The sequence below is a fragment of the Eurosta solidaginis genome, chromosome 4, assembly GCF_040869045.1.
Source record: "Eurosta solidaginis isolate ZX-2024a chromosome 4, ASM4086904v1, whole genome shotgun sequence".
Lineage (NCBI taxonomy): Eukaryota > Metazoa > Arthropoda > Insecta > Diptera > Tephritidae > Eurosta > Eurosta solidaginis.
In genome coordinates this window covers 40,834,086-40,855,421 of record NC_090322.1, presented here as the reverse complement: position 1 = coordinate 40,855,421, position 21,336 = coordinate 40,834,086, and the positions used below count along the sequence as shown (strand labels likewise).

The following is a 21,336-nucleotide window of genomic DNA, read 5'->3' as shown; positions in this document are numbered from 1 at the left end:
TTCTACTACATTCTCTAGCCCATTGAAGATAACGCTAACCGCTTGTATTCTGGCGCTCCACTGTGTTTCAGATTCCTGTATACACGCATTTTTAGTATAGAAATTTCTTTACAGAAATCAATTATATCCAGAAATCAGTTATAATAAAAATTATCCAGGAAGTCCTTCTTTGCGGACCTGTGAGTAGCCCCCCTTACATCCTCACTATGCCACTGGTCCACTGCTTCTACCATTCGCAAAACAGTACAGGGTGATTAACAAATTTTTTTCTTTTGTATTTCGTTAATATTTATTTCAGAGCAATTATACGAGCATTATTCAATTCAAATTTTTACAAACTTATTTTTAAGTTTTAAATAGCAATTACAATAGTAATGTTAATATTAATAATAATAATTATATTTAAAAGATAAGTAATAGTAATAATAATAATAAAACCATTGCTACATATATATATCGCGTGCGCAGTTAGCTTACAACGGAGCTACAAAAAAGAAGTGGGCATACTTAGAACAATGAAAGCCACGCCCACTAAATTTAAATATATTTATTTCGTGCCTATAAATTTTATTTATCAATACATCAATAATAACTAATTTCTATGCAGAATGCTGCTTTCGTCTACTTCAGCACTACACATCCAATACCATCCCAGTAAGAAAGTGCTTTTATAAGAATACAAAACATCTCAGTTTCTTTCCTTCCAGTTTATCTTAGTTTGCTCACTGTCGTCGCACCGTACGCTCGCGACTCTCTTCACGATGTAAGCCGTGACGCGGTGGTGACATGCTGCCATTGCTAGCGCGCGTTTTACGTGAACGCTTAAACTTTGCCATATCCTCGCCAAAAACATCTCCGGTACGCAATGCCGATATTAAATCATCAAACTCGCCCTTATTATTATCACCTCTAGCCGGCGAATCACGACCACCATTCGCTGATGACGTGAGTCCCAAATTGCGCGCCACCGATGACATTAAACCCTCCTTATTCTTGCGTTCGATGGTACGTTTCTTTAGTTCCGCCTCCTGTTTGGCACGCTTTTCATCTTCTTCTTGACGTTTACGCAAATTTTCATTATCCTGACGCGCTTCTGCAAATGCTGTTAGGAAGGTATCAAATATACCAAAGAACTCATCAGGTTGTAGCACAGAACCATCTTCGCCGAATAGACGCACCGCGCGATCAAAACGTGTTTTCATATCCTGGAATTTATCTTCCAACTCGGCGAAACGTACTGACGCCTGCGCATGGAATTCGCGCATAACGGGTAGGAAGTGATCACCCGGTTGCGCTGGACCAGCTGAGCGATGGAATTCAATTTCACGCGCTACATCAGCGAGTCCAGTGCGCAGCATTTGTATATCTTTGTCCATTTCGGCTAGTGATACTTTGGATGCCTCGCGCACATGTGGTATGTCATCTTCGAGTTTGAGCAAATCTTTGAATTTCTTGTCGATAACTTGTACCAGATAGTGGAGGAGTGTAGTACCTTTGGCAGCGCTGGATTTAGTGTCAACAAGTCGATTCAGTGAGGATAAACGGAAACCTGAGGCATTGCCGCGCGCACCACGGTTCATGTAATTGCCTGAAAGGAGAGATAGGGTAAGAAACAAGTTACAAATTAAAAGCAGTTAAAACTTGAAAAAACTACGGAGATCTGAGAAAGCCTAGACGGAAAGTTGACTTATACAATAGTTCTTGGGGACAGTCTTGATATCGTGTCACCGGTCTTTGGAGATATGGGAAGATGACTAACGTAAATTTCCATAACCACCATCAGGCACCTGACCAACAGTGACTTGCATTTAACGGCTGGGTAGAAACAGTCTGGAGATCATCACTTCGCCGATCAACTTATGCTGTGTATCGAGAACGTTATGTGCTCGTGCCTTGCGCTTGCCAGGCTAAGACTCCAGCTAATAGGAGTGATACAGCTGTCAGATCTAGAAGCAGCAACTGGCTTAAGTCCTAGGAAGCTTCTAGTATTTGCCAGGAGGACGGCATTATTTTATAACATAGGTCCTGGTGTTTGATAGGGTTTTTCAGTTTGGTCGTTAAAACAAATTTCTGGTAACACTACGGGCTCATTCAGTCTATGTGAGGTTCTCATGGACCGGCCAGCTCAACCTTTACCTAACCTATGCTGTGTTGATTCGTTGGGCTTAAGCCGGATCATCTTTTGACTGCGAATATTCCATAAATCACACTAAGTCCAACGAAATATCATCGCAAACACCAGCGGGTTAAGGGGCTTAGAATATACCCGCGGAATGTATGTCTGTCGTAAGAGGCGACTAAAATGCCAAATTGATTCAAGGGGTTGTGTAGCGCAACCCTTTCAAGGGATTGCCAGACCAATTTATAGCTTCTCCAACCCAATTGTCAAACTCACCTACCCGTGGCGAATCCTGCTTCTTTAGCAGCCGAGGCTCTGGCGACCCCAATTTCATCATGGATCTGGAGGGTGGTAGGGCGGAATGGCCTAGAAAGTTTCACGTGGCCACTCCAAATCGTTCCCGAGTTGGTCGGGCTAGTACCTTTATGGTGCTTGTTACCGGAACGTCCCGGATCGTGCATCCGGCAAAGGACCATCAACATCGATAACACTTCCCAAAACCTTCGGAGAGTGTCCTTATCTCTACAACAACAACAACAACAACGAATAACATCGCTGAAAGGAATTGTCGTCTCTAGTTTTATTTAGCGCAGGTTTTTTTCTCTCGATGAAGAGTTATTATTATCCTTTTCAGTTATACAGTACGCAAGTCATTCCTTCTAAACTACAAATAAAATGAATTGGAAACACCAAGGGAGGCTAAATCATTATCAATCTGTTCTCATAAACTCGGTAAGAGCCTCGTCATTCCGTGTCGGTTCTTTATTTGCTTCCGTAGATATAAGCCGGGATAGATCAAACCCTATAGGGGGAGCTTCTCTCTACAATATTTAAAGGGGTTTTCCATCTTCTTCGATACAGCCCAAGATTCTGAACAATGCGAAAGAGTAAAGGACTGACGTAATGGGATGGATGCTTTTGCCCGACGGCAAGGTAGTTCTAGAAATATGTTTAATTAAGGGCTGAGCGTAGGATCGATGTTTCGAAGACTTGGGCTGCAGATTGATTCTTACTTTTCTAATATAATGACGAATGTTTAAAAGCCGAGGTGGGCATCCCCACACACTCTTTCCACATCGTAGAGTTCAAGTATTTGAGAGGCTCCCTACCTCAAAGATGTCCTTAAGCTCTGAGAGGGCTACGAAAATTGATGTTCCAAGAAATACCTTTTAACTACGACCGCAGCTGCTTCTACCACTTGTTAGCCTCGTTAAGCCAGTTTTGAGAGCATCGGCACTTCATGATGATGCGGAGCGGAAGAGCAGGACCACGGCACTCGAGGTCATTAGTCATCTAGTGAACCTGTCTTTTACGATGCCCCGGCACACAAATTAGAGAAACGTTATAACGACACGCCTGGATCATGGCCCATTATCTAAACTAACGAATCAGATTATATTATCGTTGCTGACTAGCTAGTCTGAAGTGACGTCTGGCTCTCCCAGAAGATGGTGACACTATTACCGATACCTCCTGAATAGCGGATGAAATAGGAATGAAAAGCATTAGCTCAGTCCAGTATGCGCGGCTAGAAGTGTTGGAAAGATGCATGCTCCTACTTCACGGGCTATTATGTCTCTGTCCGTCATAAAGGTACTAAGATCATGTTTTTCGCAAAACAAACATCAAAAAACAAGGACATAAAAGGTTGGAACTAATAAATTATTTCCCATGCACGCCGACTGAATTGAAATTGGAGTATATAACCTTTAGCAGTAGGAGAGAGCACAACTAAACAACTGAGGGCCATTGCATTTACATCGTACTAAAGGAATATATTGAGACTAGGTCAGACTGAAAACGTAATATTCGTTTCACAGAGAAAATTAAAAAAAGGCAAAGACTGACTCACCCAAGGCCAGCACCAATTCAAGTATTTTACGTAGTCGCCTTGAACGCGCGACCTCACGTGATGCCTCCATCACACTGCGTATGCGCGGTACCAGATCGTTTACAGTGATCATGAAACGTTTCTTGTAGTGTAGACTCTTTAGACGTTGTTCATAATGCGGGATTCTGAAAAACAGAACAAAGTTGTAATAATGACCAGGGTTAGACAAAGAAAATATTTCAGCCCTTACTTTGAAATTTCATATAAAAAGCGATCCGCGCGTGCTAAAGACTCAATATCTTCGCTATGCTCATCTAGGAGAGCACGTTCCTCTGCTGAAGGTGTAAACTTAAGTAGCTGTTCGACCATGTCAAGAGCCAACTGCTCGTTGCTGTCCATGGATAAAATGGCTCTGAGAAAGAAGAAAGAGAAAAGAAAATATTTAAATCAGAAAAAATGTACCATGAAACAGTTTTGACGAAACTAGTTGAGCTCTGTATACTTACTTGGAGATCTCTTCGTCCGTCATCTTTAATTTACTTAAAAGTATAGTACAATTTTGTGCACGTCGTCCATCGATGACTGAGAGTATTTTTGTGCGCTGCTTGCCCATTACGCGTAGATCCTCAACAGAGCCGTCGTTCTAAGAATGGAAATAATAAAAGTTTTTCTTAGAGCTTTCTAAGATTTCCCTGCATTCACTTACCGTTACACCGTTCTTTTGATAAGCTGAGAAAAGTTTATCTATCGCTTCGAGCTCCATATTATTATACCATTTAGACTCATCCAATTCACTCCAGACGGTACCTTGCACCTTGGCATCGGGCAATTTGGACCAATTGAAGCTCTTTAGAGGATTTGAAGGTTGTGGCACATTCTTTTTTGGCAACTCGGCTTTTGGTGGTGGTGGCGCTGTAAAGTAAGATACGTTCGGTTAGTTCTAAAAAAACCTAAATAAACAACGAAGCTACGCACCCATTGTTGAGCACATGGCTTGTGGCGGCGGAGCACCACCGGGACACGGTGGTGGTGGCGGCGGTATTGTTGATAACATTGGCGGCGGTGGTGGTGGCACCATCTTCATAGATGGCGCTGGTGGTGGTGCAGGTGATGTAGCACCATTACAACCAGTTAAACCAGCTACCTTCTGGTCATCTGGTATGCTACCCTCGGTGACTAGACGTTCGAGACGCGAACGCTCTTGTTGTTCGGTTAGCAAGCGATGTTGCAAATCCTCACCCCTCATTTCAGCCATTTGCGCACGTTGTACGGCGTGCAAATGATTTGCGGACTCCTTTTCCAAACGTTCACGCATGCGCGCCAAACTTGTTTCCAAATCTTCTTTTTCTTGCTGACGCTGATCTAACTCCTGTTCCTTTTTAGCAAGACGCGACTGTACTTCGAAATTCTCACGTTCCAGCTCATCGGCGCGTGTGCGCGCTTGCTTCAATTCTTCTTCTTTCACCAGCAATTGCACTATTTCGGCAACGTTAATTTGTAGTGGCGCTACGTCGGGATCACGCACGCTTGAAGATGGCAACTTTTCTTTATTTGGAGCATCGGGATCGATATCGCTACGAGGGCGTCCTTCGGTTTGGAGAACAATCTGTTGTACAACGCGATCAAACATGAGCCAATGCTGTGTGTGTGGTCCCGTATCTGCGCAGGAGTTGATGTAAGTCAATAAGTAAGTGAAAGTGTTTGAGTTACGAACTGTGAGTTACTTACATGGCAACAAGAGCATATGCTCCAAAAGTGACAGCAAATGCGTGAAGGCAGGCGAGTGACTCAATTTACGTCGCAGCAAATCAAACATATCATTGGCGCTCTGTGTATCTACATGCTCGCGATTGAACTTGCGTGCCAGCTCTTTTTCGTCCTCAGCGCGCATCATTTCAAAAAAGTCCTGCATAGAAATGGAATTCGATAAGAAACATAGTTTGGATGTGATAAGCTTACGCAGCTGGTACTTACCAAATGCCTGTCAAGCGTTTCGTTTTCATGTTTACGCAGTTTTTCGATAACTTGCTGTAGACCGAGCATAAGAAACTCATAGCGCAGATGTAGACGAAACTCGAGGCTCTCCTGTCCCGGTCCGTAGTTGAGTACTGCATTGATGAAGGACATAATGGCGGTTTGTAGATTGATATTATCATTATAGGAGTCTAGTCGGCGATCCAGATCATTGACGATAGTCTAGGATAGTTTAAAGTTATTGTCACAATTGGCGGAAGTAAACGCTCAAAAACTCACCTGAAACCTCACGCGCTCCGTTGCGTATTCCTGAAAGTTAAGCATAGCTTGCAGTACCTTACGATGACCACCGGGCACCAGGCAGACAGCGCCTAATATCTCCAACGCTGCAATCTTTGTTTTCACATTATCTGCCGCTAGTGAACGTGCGATCGTGTCGATAGATGTAGGATGCGCAAGCACATTGGCGCGTCCCGTCTAAGAAAAGAATATTATTATTAGGCATCAACTCACACCACTCACCTCCTCCTATTTATGCACACTTACCGAATTATTCATCAACGCTTTAATGCAACCGATAATCCTTGTGTGTAGATCGCTATTAACCACATCAGGATGCATCCATTTGAGCAGATTGAGTAAACATGGCAACCCATCGAGATCTACAAAGCGCAATACAAAACTATGCGTCGATGTTCGTAAAGCCGTTTTCAGCGCATCCAAGAAGAGTATGTGACCTTCATTGCGCATACAATATTCAGATATGTTGCTATCGTCATATGACACGCTGACATAACGTATTAAGGCCTTTAGCTGATCAATATAATAATCGGCGGTAGGTGGTTGTGTGATCGCGGCCGAACTTCCATCCGTCGTATCTATGGGCTGCTTGCGCGAACAATATATTTGCCATTTCTTTTGTGGTGGTAAATTGAGCATGGCTTCCTTATTGGGCGCTGTAAGATCGAGCTCTTCGACGAGCTCAGCAAACTTAGCATCCAATTCATCCACGGGTGGCATTGGTTGTGTGGGTGTGAGTGTTTGTAGAGTAAAGGCGCCTTCGACCACACAAATTTCGGGTGGTTCGTCATCCTGTTTAAAGAGGAGATTGAGAGTTTTTTTTTATAAGAGTGCTTGACCAAAAAAGAAAACCCTATGGGGTCGGTTTAACAAGCGTTCGGTGCTGTGACTATGCTTTGTACTCACTTGCGTACTGTCTTAACTATTGAAAGATATTCACAAGCTAGCAATATTAAATAAATAGAGTTAACACTTTTAAGAGTTCTGCAATCTTAAAGAAAATTTACATTAATGAAGTCTACAAATGCTCCAAATGGCAAAGCAGAAGTCTCCCCAGCAGCTTTTAATTGCAGCGTTGTGTATGTAGAAATAATTTAAACTTAATTTTAACTTTTGAAAACTCGAATTTTTAAATTTTATCTGCTAGTATTTGTTTCTATTTTAAGCTTGAAGCTTACTTTTCCTATAAAATAAAAAAAGTCTGCAAATTAAAAAAAAAAATTTAAAAACTCTAATTACACGTAACATCATTATAATAGTAATAGTTCAACATTTTCAAAGCATATTCAGGATAAAAACCAACTATTTGAAATTTAAATTTTTTTAACCTATATCGCCAAATTCGAGTGAGTTTTCCTTGATTTTTTACTAAATGAGTATAAAATTGTTTATAAACGTGTTTTAAAAAAGTCTCCAAATTTAAAACCATGTAATTATCTGTATGAAAAAGTAGACACCCATTAATAATTAATAGTGTCAATCAAAATAAGTTGATAAACAAAGTCTCCAAAAAGGCTTAAAACACTCCGCTAAGAAAAGGATTATAGCCCACCCTATTTTGGTAAGCTTAAATGAAAAAAGGTCACATTAAATAAAGTACCCACATTTATAATCTTTTAAGCCTTATCGTTTGAAACATGTTATTGAAAGTCTCCAAATTTACACTTACAATAATATTTTTTTGTTTTAATTCTCTTACTCTTAGTGTAGTTTGGTTTTCTGTGTCTATTTATAATTGTTTGTACTATTATGTTTAAAATATAAATAAAAGATATATTATATGCCTAATTTTCACATTAATAAGCAAGTTATTAAAAAGTCTCCAAAGATGATTTTTGGAATAGTAACAATAACATGATGAGTATAATAACAATAAAATATTTTAATTAAAGTTTCAAATATGGGAAGTACACATTTTGTAGTAAAATTTCATTTTTCAAAAAGTCTCTAAAATTTTAACTTTTAAAAACTTAGCCATTTCCAAGCGTGTTTTGTTTTTTTTTGGGATGGTGTTGAAATTATGATGCAGTTTAACAGCAGCATAAAACCTCTTGCAGTACATAATGAAAGTCTACACATATTAAAAAATTAATATTTTCTGAAAATTGCCTCACATATGAATCATTAGTATTGTCTAAAAGCTTATTGAAACTATTTTACTGCCAAAATTTTGTCATAAAATACAATATTTTAAAAAGTCTCCAAACTTCCCACTTGCGAAAATTGCTTGGCAATCGAAAGTTGACTTTCAATCGAGTTTTTTTGAGGCTGTTAGGAACAGTATATAAAAATGTCGAAAAACCTGTCTCACTATATTCTAGAAGTCCGCAAATGTACAACTAGGGTTGCCTTTTGAAAACTGCACATAATTTGAAGTTTTTAGTAGTTTTGCAATGTAATGATTACAATAACATTAAAAAATATTGCTCTAGACAGATAAAGAAGTAAAAACCAATTCTTAAAAAGTCTTCAAACTCTCCACTTTCAAAAACTTAGATTTTAAGCGCACATTCATTTTTGATAGCAGGAACACCAAAGAAAGTCTAAACAATTTTTTTTGCTTTATGTCTACAAATCTACACATGTGCAAAAATTGCATCAAGTTTGAACAATTTTGAAAGTTTGTTGCTATAGAATTTCAAATAACAATGAAAAAATGTAATTGGAGACAACAAGTTTAGTCTTGATATAAAAGTTTCTAAAACTTTCCAGTTTAAAAAATTAGTGATATTTTGATTGGCGAATATTGGCATTAAAGTGCCAGACAGGCTCCTCGCTGACCGGGATTTTTTTTTTTAATTCTTCAGTCATCTTTTTTCTATGACGTTTATAAAACTGAAATATAGTTTAAATAATTAAAATAAAGTCAGTTTTTCGAAAATGTGGAGAAGTTCTTTGGAACGGCGTTAGTACTAAGTGCTGTTAGTACTGACTGAAACTTCGCCAAATTTTATTAATATTAATAAGTGTGGCGGATATTAGCAGCTTCGATAAGTCACTATGCTGCTACTAAATAAATACACAACATCAGCGAAGTAATCAACCACGCATGCATGTAAACAGCACTAATCACCAACCCAGATTGCGCATTCACGAGTTCAAAATTGCTTCGTCCTGCGCATCTACGTCACAGTTGACTCCTTCAGCGAATGAAAGAAATAGAGAAAAAAACAAGAGCTAAAGGCAAATTACGTATGAATTGCCCATAAAAAACAGCTGACCTTTTGTTTACATGCGCAATGCACAATCTTCTGTGTGTGATTTCTGTGTAAACAGCAGAACTAAGTGCAACGAAGAAAGAGAAAACAGGCACACAAACATGTACACCGCAACAAACGACGCATATTACTCAGCCATATACACACATATGCATTGACGGCAACAGTGAGAGTGCGTAAGAGATCAAACGCTATTACACATACATGTAAGGAACATCTAAAAGTGCTAAAGTTATTACTAGTGCGTGTATATTTGATACGCATATAACAAGAATAATATGAGTACAGAAAGGAGAAATATATAGGAGAATGTTTGAGAACGCTGTTCGTGAAAAGTCTAGTACATAGACGAAATAGGCGAAAGAGGCAACAGGGAGTATAAAAGTAGCGCAAGCTGAGGAATCATGAATCAATTTGATTTTAACACGCTATTAATGAAGTAATCGAGTATTGTAATTGTGAAGTACTACTATCACAATAGTCTTGTGAATAAAGAACATTTTGCTGTACTAAATATTTGAGTTACTTATTCGGCAGTTCAGCGATTCGAGCAATAACAGAAGGTGCAGAGTAAACAGAATTTACAATTCGTTACGATTGCTTCAAAACTTGGTAATAAACGTTAGGTTTTCAGGAAGTCTCCAAACTCAACAAGGCCTGAAATAAAGTTGTTTTAAGTGATACGATAGTCTAGAAAGTCTTGGAGCTGGGTTTACCCAATACCAATAAATTTAAGCTGTCAAAAAAGTCTCCAAGTGTAAGGTTTAAAAAATAAATGTATTTAATCAGTTCAAAGGTGATAGAATATTAATTATGTATTTCGCAGTAGTCATCCGTTGAATGTTAGTCTAGTCTAGTTTTGGTGCTTGACAAAAAGGGATTTGCTTAACCCTTGCGAACTAAATTGTACGTACCCCAATAATCGCAAGTCTCAAAAAAAAAACTCTACACCGAAAAGTTATTAAAAATACACGTATTTAACGTATTCAAAAGGCTGGAGGATGAAACGCCGGTTCACATTCTCTGTGAATGCGTCGCTCTGGCAAGGCAGAGACTCTCCCATCTAGGTGGTGTGACTCTCAATCCCTATGTGATATGGAGTCTAAAGCCTGAAGAGGTACTTAGATACATCAAAAGCCTCCACATACAAAATTAGGCTGAAAGGTCATGCACAATAGATTTGCACGAAGGTCGCAGTGCATAATAAAAATAATGATAATAAATTCAAAAGGTTCATAAAATATTAGTTATGTATTTTGCTCGTTTTGGAGACATGATCAAATCTACTAACCATATAATAAAAAAAGAAAAAACACTGCAAATATATGTACATAAATCAAATAAGACCAAATATGCCAACACCTTAGAAAGTCACAAAAACATAATAAATATGGAGACTTTTACTGCAAGTACACAAATTAAATCAAAAACAAGTAAGGAAGGCTAAGTTCGGGTGTAACCGAACATTACATACTCAGTTGAGAGCTGTGGAGACAAAGTAAGGGAAAATCACGATGTTGTAAAAAGAACCTAGGGTAACCCTGGAATGTGTTTGTATGACATGTGTATCAAATGGAAGTAGGCCATAGTTCTATAGATGGACGCCATTTAGGGATATCGCCATAAAGGTGGACCAGGGGTGACTCTAGAATTTGTTTGTACGATATGAGTATCAAATGAAAGGTGTTAATGAGTATTTTAAGAGGGCGTTGGCCTTAGTTCTATATGTGGACGCCTTTTCGAGATATCGCCATAAAGGTGGACCAGGGGTGTCTCTACAATTTGTTTGTACTATATGGGTATCAAATGAAAGGCGTTAATGAGTATTTTCAAAGGGAGTGGGCCTTAGTTCTATAGGTGGACGCCTTTTCGGAATATCGTTATAAAAGTGGACCAGGGTTGAATCTAGAATGCGTTTGTACAATATGGGTATCAAACGGAATGTGTTAATAAGTGTTTTAAAAGGGAGTGGGCCTTAGTTCTATGGGTGGACGCCTTTTCGGGATATCGCCATAAACGTGGACCAGGGGTGACTCTAGAATGCGCTTGTACAATATGGGTATCAAAGGTGTTAATGAGTATTTTAAAAGGGTGTGGGCCTTAGATCTATAGGTGGACGCCTCTTCGGGATATCGCCATAAACGTGGACCAGGGGTGACTCTAGAATGCGTTTGTACAATATGGGCATCAAATGAAAGGCGTTAATGAGTATTTTAAAAGGGCGTAGGCCTTAGTTCTATAGGTGGACGCCTTTTCGAGGTACCGCCATAAAGGAGGACCAGGGGTGACTCTAGAATTTGTTTGTACGATATGGGTATCAAATGAAAGGTGTTAATGAGTATTTTAAAAGGGAGTGGGCCTTAGTTCTATAGGTGGATTCCTTTTCGAGATATCGCCATAAACGTGGACCAGGAGTGACTCTAGAATGTGTTTGTACGATATGGGTATCAAAAGAAAGGTGTTAATGAGGGTTTTAAAAGGGAGTGGCCCATAGTTGTATATGTGAAGGCGTTTTCGAGATATCGACCAAAATGGGGACCAGGGTGATCCAGAACATCATCTGTCGGGTACCGCTAATTTATTTATATATGTAATACAGTATTCCTTCCAAGATTCCAAGGGCTTTTGATTTCGCACTGCAACACTTTTTCATTTTCTTCTACTTAATATGGTAGGTGTCACACTCATTTTACCAAGTTTTTTTCTAAAGTTATATTTTGCGTCAATAGACCAATACAATTACCATGTTTCATCCCTTTTTTCGTATTTGGTGTATAATTATGGCATTTTATTCATTTTTCGTAATTTTCGATATCGAAAAAGTGGACGTGGTCTTAGTCGGATTCCGGCCATTTTTTACACCAATACAAAGTGAGTTCAGATAAGTACGTGAAATGAGTTTAGTAAAGATATATCGATTTTTGCTCAAGTTATCGTGTTAACGGCCGAGCGGAAGGGCAGACGGTCGAGTGTGTATAAAAACTGCGTGGCTTCAACCGATTTCGCCCTTTTTCACAGAAAACAGTTACGGTCCTAGAATCTAAGCCTCTACCAAATTTCACAAGGATTGGTAAATGTTTGTTCGACTTATGGCATTAAAAGTATCCTAGACAAATTAAATGAAAAAGGGCGGAGCCACGCCCATTTTGAAATTTTCTTTTATTTTTGTATTTTGTTGCACCATATCATTACTGGAGTTGAATGTTGACATAATTTACTTATATACTGTAAAGATATTAACTTTTCTGTTAAAATTTGAATTAAAAAAAAATTTTTTTTAAAAAGTGGGCGTGGTCGTTCTCCGATTTTGCTAATTTTTATTAAGCAGAAATATAGTAATATAAGTAACGTTCCTGCCAAATTTCATCATGATATCTTCAACGACTGCCAAATTACAGCTTGCAAAACTTCTAAAATACCTTCTTTTAAAAGTGGGCGGTGCCACGCCCATTGTCCAAAATTTTCCTAGTTTTCAGTTCTGCGTCATAAGTTCAATTCATCTACCAAGTTTCATCGCTTAATCCGTATTTGGTAATGAATTATCGCACTTTTTCGATTTTTCGAAATTTTCGATATCGAAAAAGTGGACGTGGTTATTGTCCGATATCGTTCATTTTAAATAGCGATCTGAGATGAGTGCCCAGGTACCTACATACCAAATTTCATCAAGATACCTCAAAATTTACTCAAGTTATCGTGTTAACGGACAGACGGACGGACGGACGGACGGACGGACATGGCTCAATCAAATGTTTTTTCAATCCTGATAATTTTGATATATGGAAGTCTATATCTATCTCGATTCCTTTATACCTGTACAACCAACCGTTATCCAATCAAAGTTAATATACTCTGTGAGCTCTGCTCAACTGAGTATAACAACAGCTGGCGATTAGTCGCGAATGCTTTTGTAATCCGCTTTGTAGACAATATATGAATGCATTCGTAATTTGCGGAAAATTTTTATCTGCAACAGTTGCCACTACATAAATTATGTAAAACAAAGTAGCCGACTAACTATCAATAGGGGGACTCATGATAGCATATAAACTTATAAGGTGTAAAATTATATCCATTTACACACGCGGTTATATGAACGCACCTAGTAATACTCTTGATAAAATTGATTGCTTTTCCGCTGTATTATTTCCAAAAAAATTTTTTTGATTGTTATACAAATTAAAAAATACCAAGATTAAGTGAAAAATCAAAACTAAAACGCCTTTACTTGCTGATGTTGGAGATTTTTGATGAAAATGCCCTCTGTAATGTCTGCAAGGTTGCATTCCTTTGAGTTTACCGCGTTTACACAATGAAATGTGCGCGTAAATTTATACAGATTGTGTAAATGATTTTTCATACAAAATTTGACAGCTCGTGCGTAAACTAGATAAATTTATACGTTTACACACTTTATAAGGCATTTATACGGTTACATGAGTCCCCCTAATGTTACTGGGAGCTGTCATTGCTATGCGCTGTTGTTGTAATAGTAGCTAAGCTTGTTGTCACTTTCCCAACGGCGGCCACCGTGGTGTGATGGTAGCGTGCTCCGCCTATCACACCGTATGCCCTGGGTTCAACTCCCGGGCAAAACATCAAAATTTTAGAAATAAGATTTTTCAATTAGAAGAAAATTTTTCTAAGCGGGGACGCCCCTCGGCAGTGTCTGGCAAACGCTCCGATTGTATTTCTGCCATGAAAAGCTCTCAGTGAAAACTCATCTGCCTTGCAGATGCCGTTCGGAGTCGGCATAAAACATGTAGGTCACGTCCGCCCAATTTGTAGGGAAAAATCAAGAGGAGCACGACGCAAATTGGAAGAGAAGCTCGGCCGTAGATCTCTTCGGAGGTTATCGCGCCTTACATTTATTTTTATTTTTTTTTATTTTTAAATATTGAACTAATATTAGTTGTTGAAAATTAGGTATATAACGGATCAGCGGAACGAATTCCGAAACGTCGAAACTGCCTATCGACGTATACTTTTGTGTGGAATAGGACTTAGAACTTATATATAACGACACTTTGGTTTGAAAATGTTTGCCATTTTAGGTGAATAGCTTACAAGCGATAACGGCAAGTTTATGTGGCTAGAAATGTCAAAAAATGCGATTCCGCTGCAAGAGTTGTGAGTAGTTACAGAATACCCCCTGCAGGTTCGTTAGTTCGCTATTCCGTAGTTGGCAGTTTTTTTTGGAAAGGGAAGTGGCTTTTCGTCCGCACATTTTTTTTATCTTCCAGTAAGAAGTAAAGTGAGGAGACATAGCTAAAAAATTAATAAAATAAAAAATCGGGAATTTTTTGGACTGAAGTTTCAGGACGGGCAAGGACACCCTCGATAAAGCAGACTGTGAGTGGCTTTGAGTTCTTCATCTTTTTAGTATGTTTTGATTACTCGTAAGGTGTGATCCTGCAGAGCCCATATTCCTACAATCCACTATGGCAGCAGCTAAATTGCAGTACAAACCCTTAGACTGATAAACCTTACTGAATTTGCGTGGTGATTGCAGATATCTTATTTCAGGATCAAAATGCTACCTCTATTGAGCAGGAATATTCTTTATCTCTTCGGAAACTCGCCGAGATAGCATGCGATTCAATCTTAGTAAATTGATTAACTCCAAGTACATCGGACGCTTTACTTCGTGTACAGCTTTTGTTGGCTAGTTGCTTGCTCGGTGCGACCCACCACTTAGCCTCCAAATACCGCTATAGCGCCGTTTTGATACCGCAGCTCGTGATTTAAGTAATGATAAATTTGTAAGAAGAATAGCGAAAGTTTTATAGCGCCGTTTTGATACCATAGCTCTTGATTTAAGTAATGAAAATGTTGTAAGATTGGCGAAAGCTTAAAAGCCCTAGTGGAAGCGGTTCTAATATCCTTGAGTGCCGGAATGCTCTCGAAAAGGGATTTTTCATGAAACTTCATTATAGTGGAAAAGTGCGCCACTTGCAGCTGCCACATGAGAAATCGTTCCAACCCCATACTAACTGAGGGATCATCTCGACTTTCTGTTTGTTACGATGTTCAGACACTATGCAACCATGCTGTTGTTGTATTAACGACAAAGACACTCCCCGAAGGTTTGGGGAGTGTTATCGATGTTGATGGTCCTTTGCTCGATATATAGATCCGGTACGTTCCGGTAACAAAGCACCATTAAAGTACCAGCCCCACCATCTTAGGAACGATTTATATGACCACAATAAACCTTCTAGGCCATTCCGGTTCCCACCCCCTAGTTACATGAGGAACTTGGGGTTCCCAGAGCCTCGTCTGATAAACATGTGCATGATACATTCATATTTGTAACAGGATTCCCCGCGCGTAGATGAGGTTGACAATTGGGTAGCGGAAGCTTTGAAGCTATAAAGATTTGTATTGAGCTCCTCAACCCCTTGAATCTCACTATGCAACCATACTTGATGTTATCGTAGCATACCCGAAAGAATGAGGAGCCACTTGCCCAATACTTTTTGTATCTAGTAGTGCCTTGCATGTCACCTGGATAGCGAAGAGTTGTTCTTGATACACGCTAGTTAAGTTTTGAGTTTCCCACTACACATGCCAATCTGGATCCGTCCGTTCGTAAAGAGTGAGATGCTTAGTCTTTGAAGGAACTCTTCATACATGCAATACACTTTGTAGGAAGGGTGGTCCTATAATTTATATCAAATATACCATTGATACAACAATTCCAGTCCCAACTCTCCAGTTCAGATTAGGTGTCAGAAGAATCCACACCGCCCCTATGTTAGCTTAGATATCAAAAGAATTCCCGACAGGGGCTGGTCCAGAATCATTATTAAGGTATAATTGCCACAACGATTAATTTGTCTAACCTTTTTAGGAAATCGAATTTAAGTTTAATATAATTGTTAGGTGGTAGCAGCTCATGAGATGATATTTGCCCTGATTATAGCATTCGTCTGGAAAAGTTTATGCCTGAATTTGATGAACCGCTGAAACATTACAAGTTCTTCAATGGGCTCCTCCCTTTATACTCGGAGATATCAGGGCCCTTATTACGTTTTACGATTATTTACTGAAAACCATTTCACTGAAACGTAATATGGGTCCAGAGTTTCCTTGAGGTTTTAGAGGAATGCTAAGTGGTTGAATGAGCCCCCGTATTTTAACTGATCGACTGTAGCAAGGACGGTCGTGTTGAGGGAAAGGGACTTGGTTTTACCTCAAAATTTATAGGAATGTTTTTTTCCCGGAAACATTGCTGATGATTTGTTAGCCGGAAGTTCGAAGAGAAGTGAGGAAGCAGAATGGTCTCAAACAAGCTGGCCTATCAGCTTTCCGTAGGAGAGGAGGGTAGCCGCATTTCGGGAATGACAAAGATGAACATATCCAGGCTAAAAACTTATGGTAGATAGCTGATTCTGTTACAGTTTGTTTTAGCATCATGTATGCTGTTTTGTTGTTATTATTGTTTTGTTGGAAAATTAAAACAAGCCCCGACAAGGTGAGGGGATAGGAGAATAGTCCTTTGCGGGATATGAACACAAACCACGTTGCGGGTGGAACGATTTTTTATCTTTCCAGCATATGGGTCGATTTAACCACAATACGTGTCTGGTCTCCAAAAGGTTTATAAAGTTAACATTGCCCCCTAGGGTGAATCATAATAAATTTTTGTACTGTAGTCAGAGATATCATATCAGTAGATCAGCTATCCAGTTACATCTCACTAATCTTGGTGATACTCGGTGGCGATTGAAAGAGCGTGTTCGTTGATTTTCTGTTTAAACATTAGTATAAAAGACCACAGCTAGGCTAGTGTTCTCAAGGGCGAAAAGTATTTCGATGTTACTTCTCCCAGGACTTGAGCGTAGGTCCTACCGTATGGTATGGCAACATACTACTTTAACACAAGGGGTCTGGCTGTAAACTAAAGGATACCTACCCAGTTACTCGTATTCAGTGGCGCAACCCAGACTCGCCTTCTAAAATTAGATTCTTTTCTTAAAGATGTTCAGAGAATATGAAAAGATGGCAATGTCCACACTTAAGTTGGACATTTGTTGAAATGGAGGTATTTTTAAGTTATTGACACTGTGACAAAGTGGTTAACATTGGGATAGGGTAAAGTTGCTGCCTCCAGCAATGTGAGGGACACACTTAGGCTGGCTGCTCCATTGTGATACCACTATGCGGGCTATAGCCCTTCCTCCTTTAGATATGTAAGAACTTGAACCAATTTGTCCTTCTGATGTATGTAGCGTAGAATATTTTCGATTTCCGCAGAGCCAAGTTCTGCTAAACAGTCGATGAAATACTTATTCAGACATTCTATACGTATACTGACCAGAGCAGGGCATCTACAGAGGAAGTGCTCGACGCTTTCTATCTCCTCTTGATCCCTGCAGCTTCGACAAAAATCATCGTTTGGAATTCACATGCGTTCGCCGCGTATTCCCATCAGGCAGTGGCCCGTTATTATCCCGAACAGTGGACCTAAGGAGAGACGGTTGAGGTTAATGAGGAACCTAGTTCGATTTCAATTATGCGAGGCCAGGTCCGCTTGGACATCTCGCAAGTGGGTTCCAGCGCCCATTTGGAATTGGCCTTCTTGGTGAAAAATGATGTGAGCCAGTATTTGCACGCAGGAAGAGGGGGAACAATGTCCTTCAGCTGTCTTAGCTCTGTCTGTTCAGTAGCCCTCCTCGCTAGTTCATCGGCAGCACAGTTCCCGGGCACACCGCTGTGACCTGGGACGCACACAACAGTTGTCTCGCACTGCGATGCAACTTCGTTTAGGGTATGTCTGCATTATATTGCTAATTTCAATGAAGTGTTCTTGCCTCGGAGGGCTTTTACTGATTGATCCTTAGATAGCAGTGGGCGGCCTCCATTATTGCAGTTAATTCCGCTTGGAAGCCGCTACAGTGGCTTGGCAGCCCTATACTTAGGGAAAGAGAAAGATCCTATGAATACGATTGAGCTTGGAGGCATCCGTGAAGATGGCCATGCACTCTGGGTCTAGATTAGTGGCGTTATCCCATACGTGCCTCTCTGGGATTCTGAATGAGAACTTGTTATCTATAGACCGGATCAATGTGGTGGTTAACATTAACATTCTAAAATTATTGCCGCACAGTTGTTATATTAATTGCAACAACAATGTAATTGCATATTTTCACGCTCTAATTTGTTGCAGTCATTTGCGAAATATTTTCAATCTCGCCCCGCGCTGGTTAATCGTTTAATTGGTATTAAGTGCTAAACCGGTGAATATGGCAACAACTTGAGCAAATTAAAATAACAAAAATAACTTTCGTTACACTTGAATAATTTTGGCAAACCCCTCACCCCTAAAACAAGCTGCAACGAAAAAATTGCTCACTGTCTTAGCAATCGCAACAAAAACTTAAAGCAACTAGCGCGCGCACAATTGCGGTGCAATTACAACAACACAATTGCGTATACGCTTCGTTGAACATTCCTTAGAGATGCGCCTGTCGCTCTAAATTCATTGAGTCGTTTAAACGTACCGAACGCTTCAGTTGGTCTCAGACATTGAACATTTATTTGCAGCACAAACTTACCTGAAAGCACCCACACCAGCCGCGTTTACCCCGAAATGCTGGCATTTTCTTTTGTTGCTGATGACGATAGAACTTTTGTAGTGGCGTCTCTTTATTACCGTCTGCCTCCGTCTTATTATGCTCTTTTACGCCAAATGGATAACTTATGGTGCAGCCTAAAATATTGGTTGTGTAATATGAACCGCCACCGCCATCATTAACTTCATCTCGTTGTGTCGCTGTAAATGTGCCAGTGCTATTTTGTGTTTCTTCTTGTTGTTGTTGTTGTTGATGCCAATAACGTTGCAAACTATGCAAGCAATTCAATTCTGGTAGGCGCGCCTTTAAACGATTGAAATCGAAACGTTGCTGGAAGGACGCTGATGATGTGTCACTCGTTGCACTAATCGTTAGATGACTGTTGCTGAGATGATTGTTGTTGTTACTGTTTTTGTTGTTGGTGTTGTTTTTATTGTGATTGTGGTACAATTCGTTGTTGCGTTGTTGTGCCGCTTTTTGTAGCGTGTTATCCGGCGTCGTTTGTAGGCTGTGGTTGTTGGCACTGAGCGTGTCCGGCTCGTTAACACAGCCGATGGGACACGACTGAAGTGTCTGTAAAATTGAAGAGGATGAGAAAAATGTATGAATTAATTCAAAAAATTATTTAAAAAATTTAGAATAAATTAGGACTGCTTCTTAAAGTATTTGCCAAAAGTTTATTTTGAAAAACTAATAAAAAGTAAGGAAGTCTAAGTTCGAGTGTAACCGAACATTACATACCCAGCTGTGCACTTGATACGCTGTTGTTGGAATATTAGTCAGATGTAGTTAAATACATAACTAGAGAGTTGCAAACTTTGTTAAGGTTAGAGCTTTAGGTCTCTGCCAAATTTCAATGCAATATCTTTAACGGCTTGTTGAACTTCAAAATTTTCTTCTTCTAAATGTGGGTGGTGCCACGCCTATATTCCAAAATTATTTGGAGTTTATGTTTTGCGTTATAAAACCAATCCACCTACCGAATTTCATGAGGTTGGCGGTATTCGTTTTTGAATTATCAAATTTTTTCCATTTTTCTAAATTTTAGATATCGAAAAAGCGGGCGTGGTTATCGTCCGATTTCGCTAATTTTCATACCAATCTATTCTGGGTCCAGATAAGCCCATATATCGAATTTGGTGAAGATATCTCAATATTTGCTCAAGTTATCGTGTTACGGACGGAAAAACGGACGGTCGGACGGACGGACGAGATTGGATTAATCAATTTTTTTTCGAAACTGATGATTTTGACATATGGAAGTCTGTATCTATATTGATTCAATCCACCAATCCACCTACCGAATTTCATTAGCTTAGCGGTATTTTTTTTGAAATATCTAATTTTTTCCATTGTTCTAAATTTTCGATATCGAAAAAGTGGGTGTGGTTATCGTCCGATATCGCTCATTATGGGTCTAGATAAGCCCGTATATCGAATTTGGTGAAGATATCTCAATATTTGCTCAATATATCGTGTTGACGGATGGACAGACGGACGGACGGACATGGCTCTATCAAATCGATAATCGATACTAATGACTTCGAAATATGGAATATCTATCTCGATTCCTTTTTACCTGTACAACCAACCGCTACCCAATGAAAGTGAATATACTCAGTGTGCAAAGCACACTGATTATAAAAAGGTGTTATACTGTTTTCACACAGAAACTTAATGATCTCATTTCACCTTCTAATGAAATCGTAAATTTCTTGCTTTCACACAGAAGTGACTGCTCGATTAGTATGAAGGATCAAATGTCAAATGTCGATGGACAAATGTCAAAATCGTACTGCGCCGGAAGTTGATGTATCAAATCAAATAAAAAAAGGTTATAATCAGCTGTTCGATGCGGCCACCTTGTATCGTTCCGCCATGCAGACAATGACATTTACTTTGACAAATGACATTTTTAAGCACTGAACACACCAAAAACTAAGAAATTGAACGCGGCCAACAGAGTTGCATTGTGCTTTTGACTTCATTAGGCATTCGATTATCTACTAATGAAATAATTATAGATTCGAATTTTGTAGGGAAGATTGAGCTCAATAAGCGTCTTAATGTAGAAAACTGCCTTTATTATTCAATAAGCCGTCTGTGTGAAAACAGTATTACGCTTTATCAAAAATCTTTACACGCTTTCGACTTCTGAGTGAAACATCACCCTATCTCGGATGTCGTTTCAAAAACGACATTCAAATTCCGAAATAAGGCGTTGTTGAAAAATATTCTCAGATGGTGCGTTTTCGCACTGGCAGCTGAGATAAGGTGATATTCTACTCAGCAGTTGCTTTTTCCACTCTCACCCCT

At 39.4% G+C, this 21,336-nt stretch overlaps 1 protein-coding gene across 6 annotated transcripts in view; it reads right to left on the bottom strand.

Moving 5' to 3' along the window:
• Positions 1-262: 262 nt before the first annotated feature.
• Positions 263-21,336, bottom strand: part of DAAM (disheveled-associated activator of morphogenesis-like protein) — a 267,323-nt gene continuing 246,249 nt past the window's right edge. For all 6 annotated transcript variants that reach the window (XM_067781303.1, XM_067781299.1, XM_067781300.1 and 3 more), the window contains 11 exons: positions 19,003-19,593; positions 6,471-7,016; positions 6,204-6,401; positions 5,925-6,146; positions 5,679-5,856; positions 4,926-5,609; positions 4,657-4,862; positions 4,457-4,593; positions 4,201-4,362; positions 3,972-4,135; positions 263-1,588 (listed from right to left, as the gene is read on the bottom strand). In XM_067781303.1, coding sequence (XP_067637404.1) covers positions 723-1,588; positions 3,972-4,135; positions 4,201-4,362; positions 4,457-4,593; positions 4,657-4,862; positions 4,926-5,609; positions 5,679-5,856; positions 5,925-6,146; positions 6,204-6,401; positions 6,471-7,016; positions 19,003-19,047 — 3,408 coding nt within the window. In that variant the 5' untranslated portion in view covers positions 19,048-19,593 and the 3' untranslated portion in view covers positions 263-722. The remainder of the gene's footprint in view (positions 1,589-3,971; positions 4,136-4,200; positions 4,363-4,456; positions 4,594-4,656; positions 4,863-4,925; positions 5,610-5,678; positions 5,857-5,924; positions 6,147-6,203; positions 6,402-6,470; positions 7,017-19,002; positions 19,594-21,336) is intronic.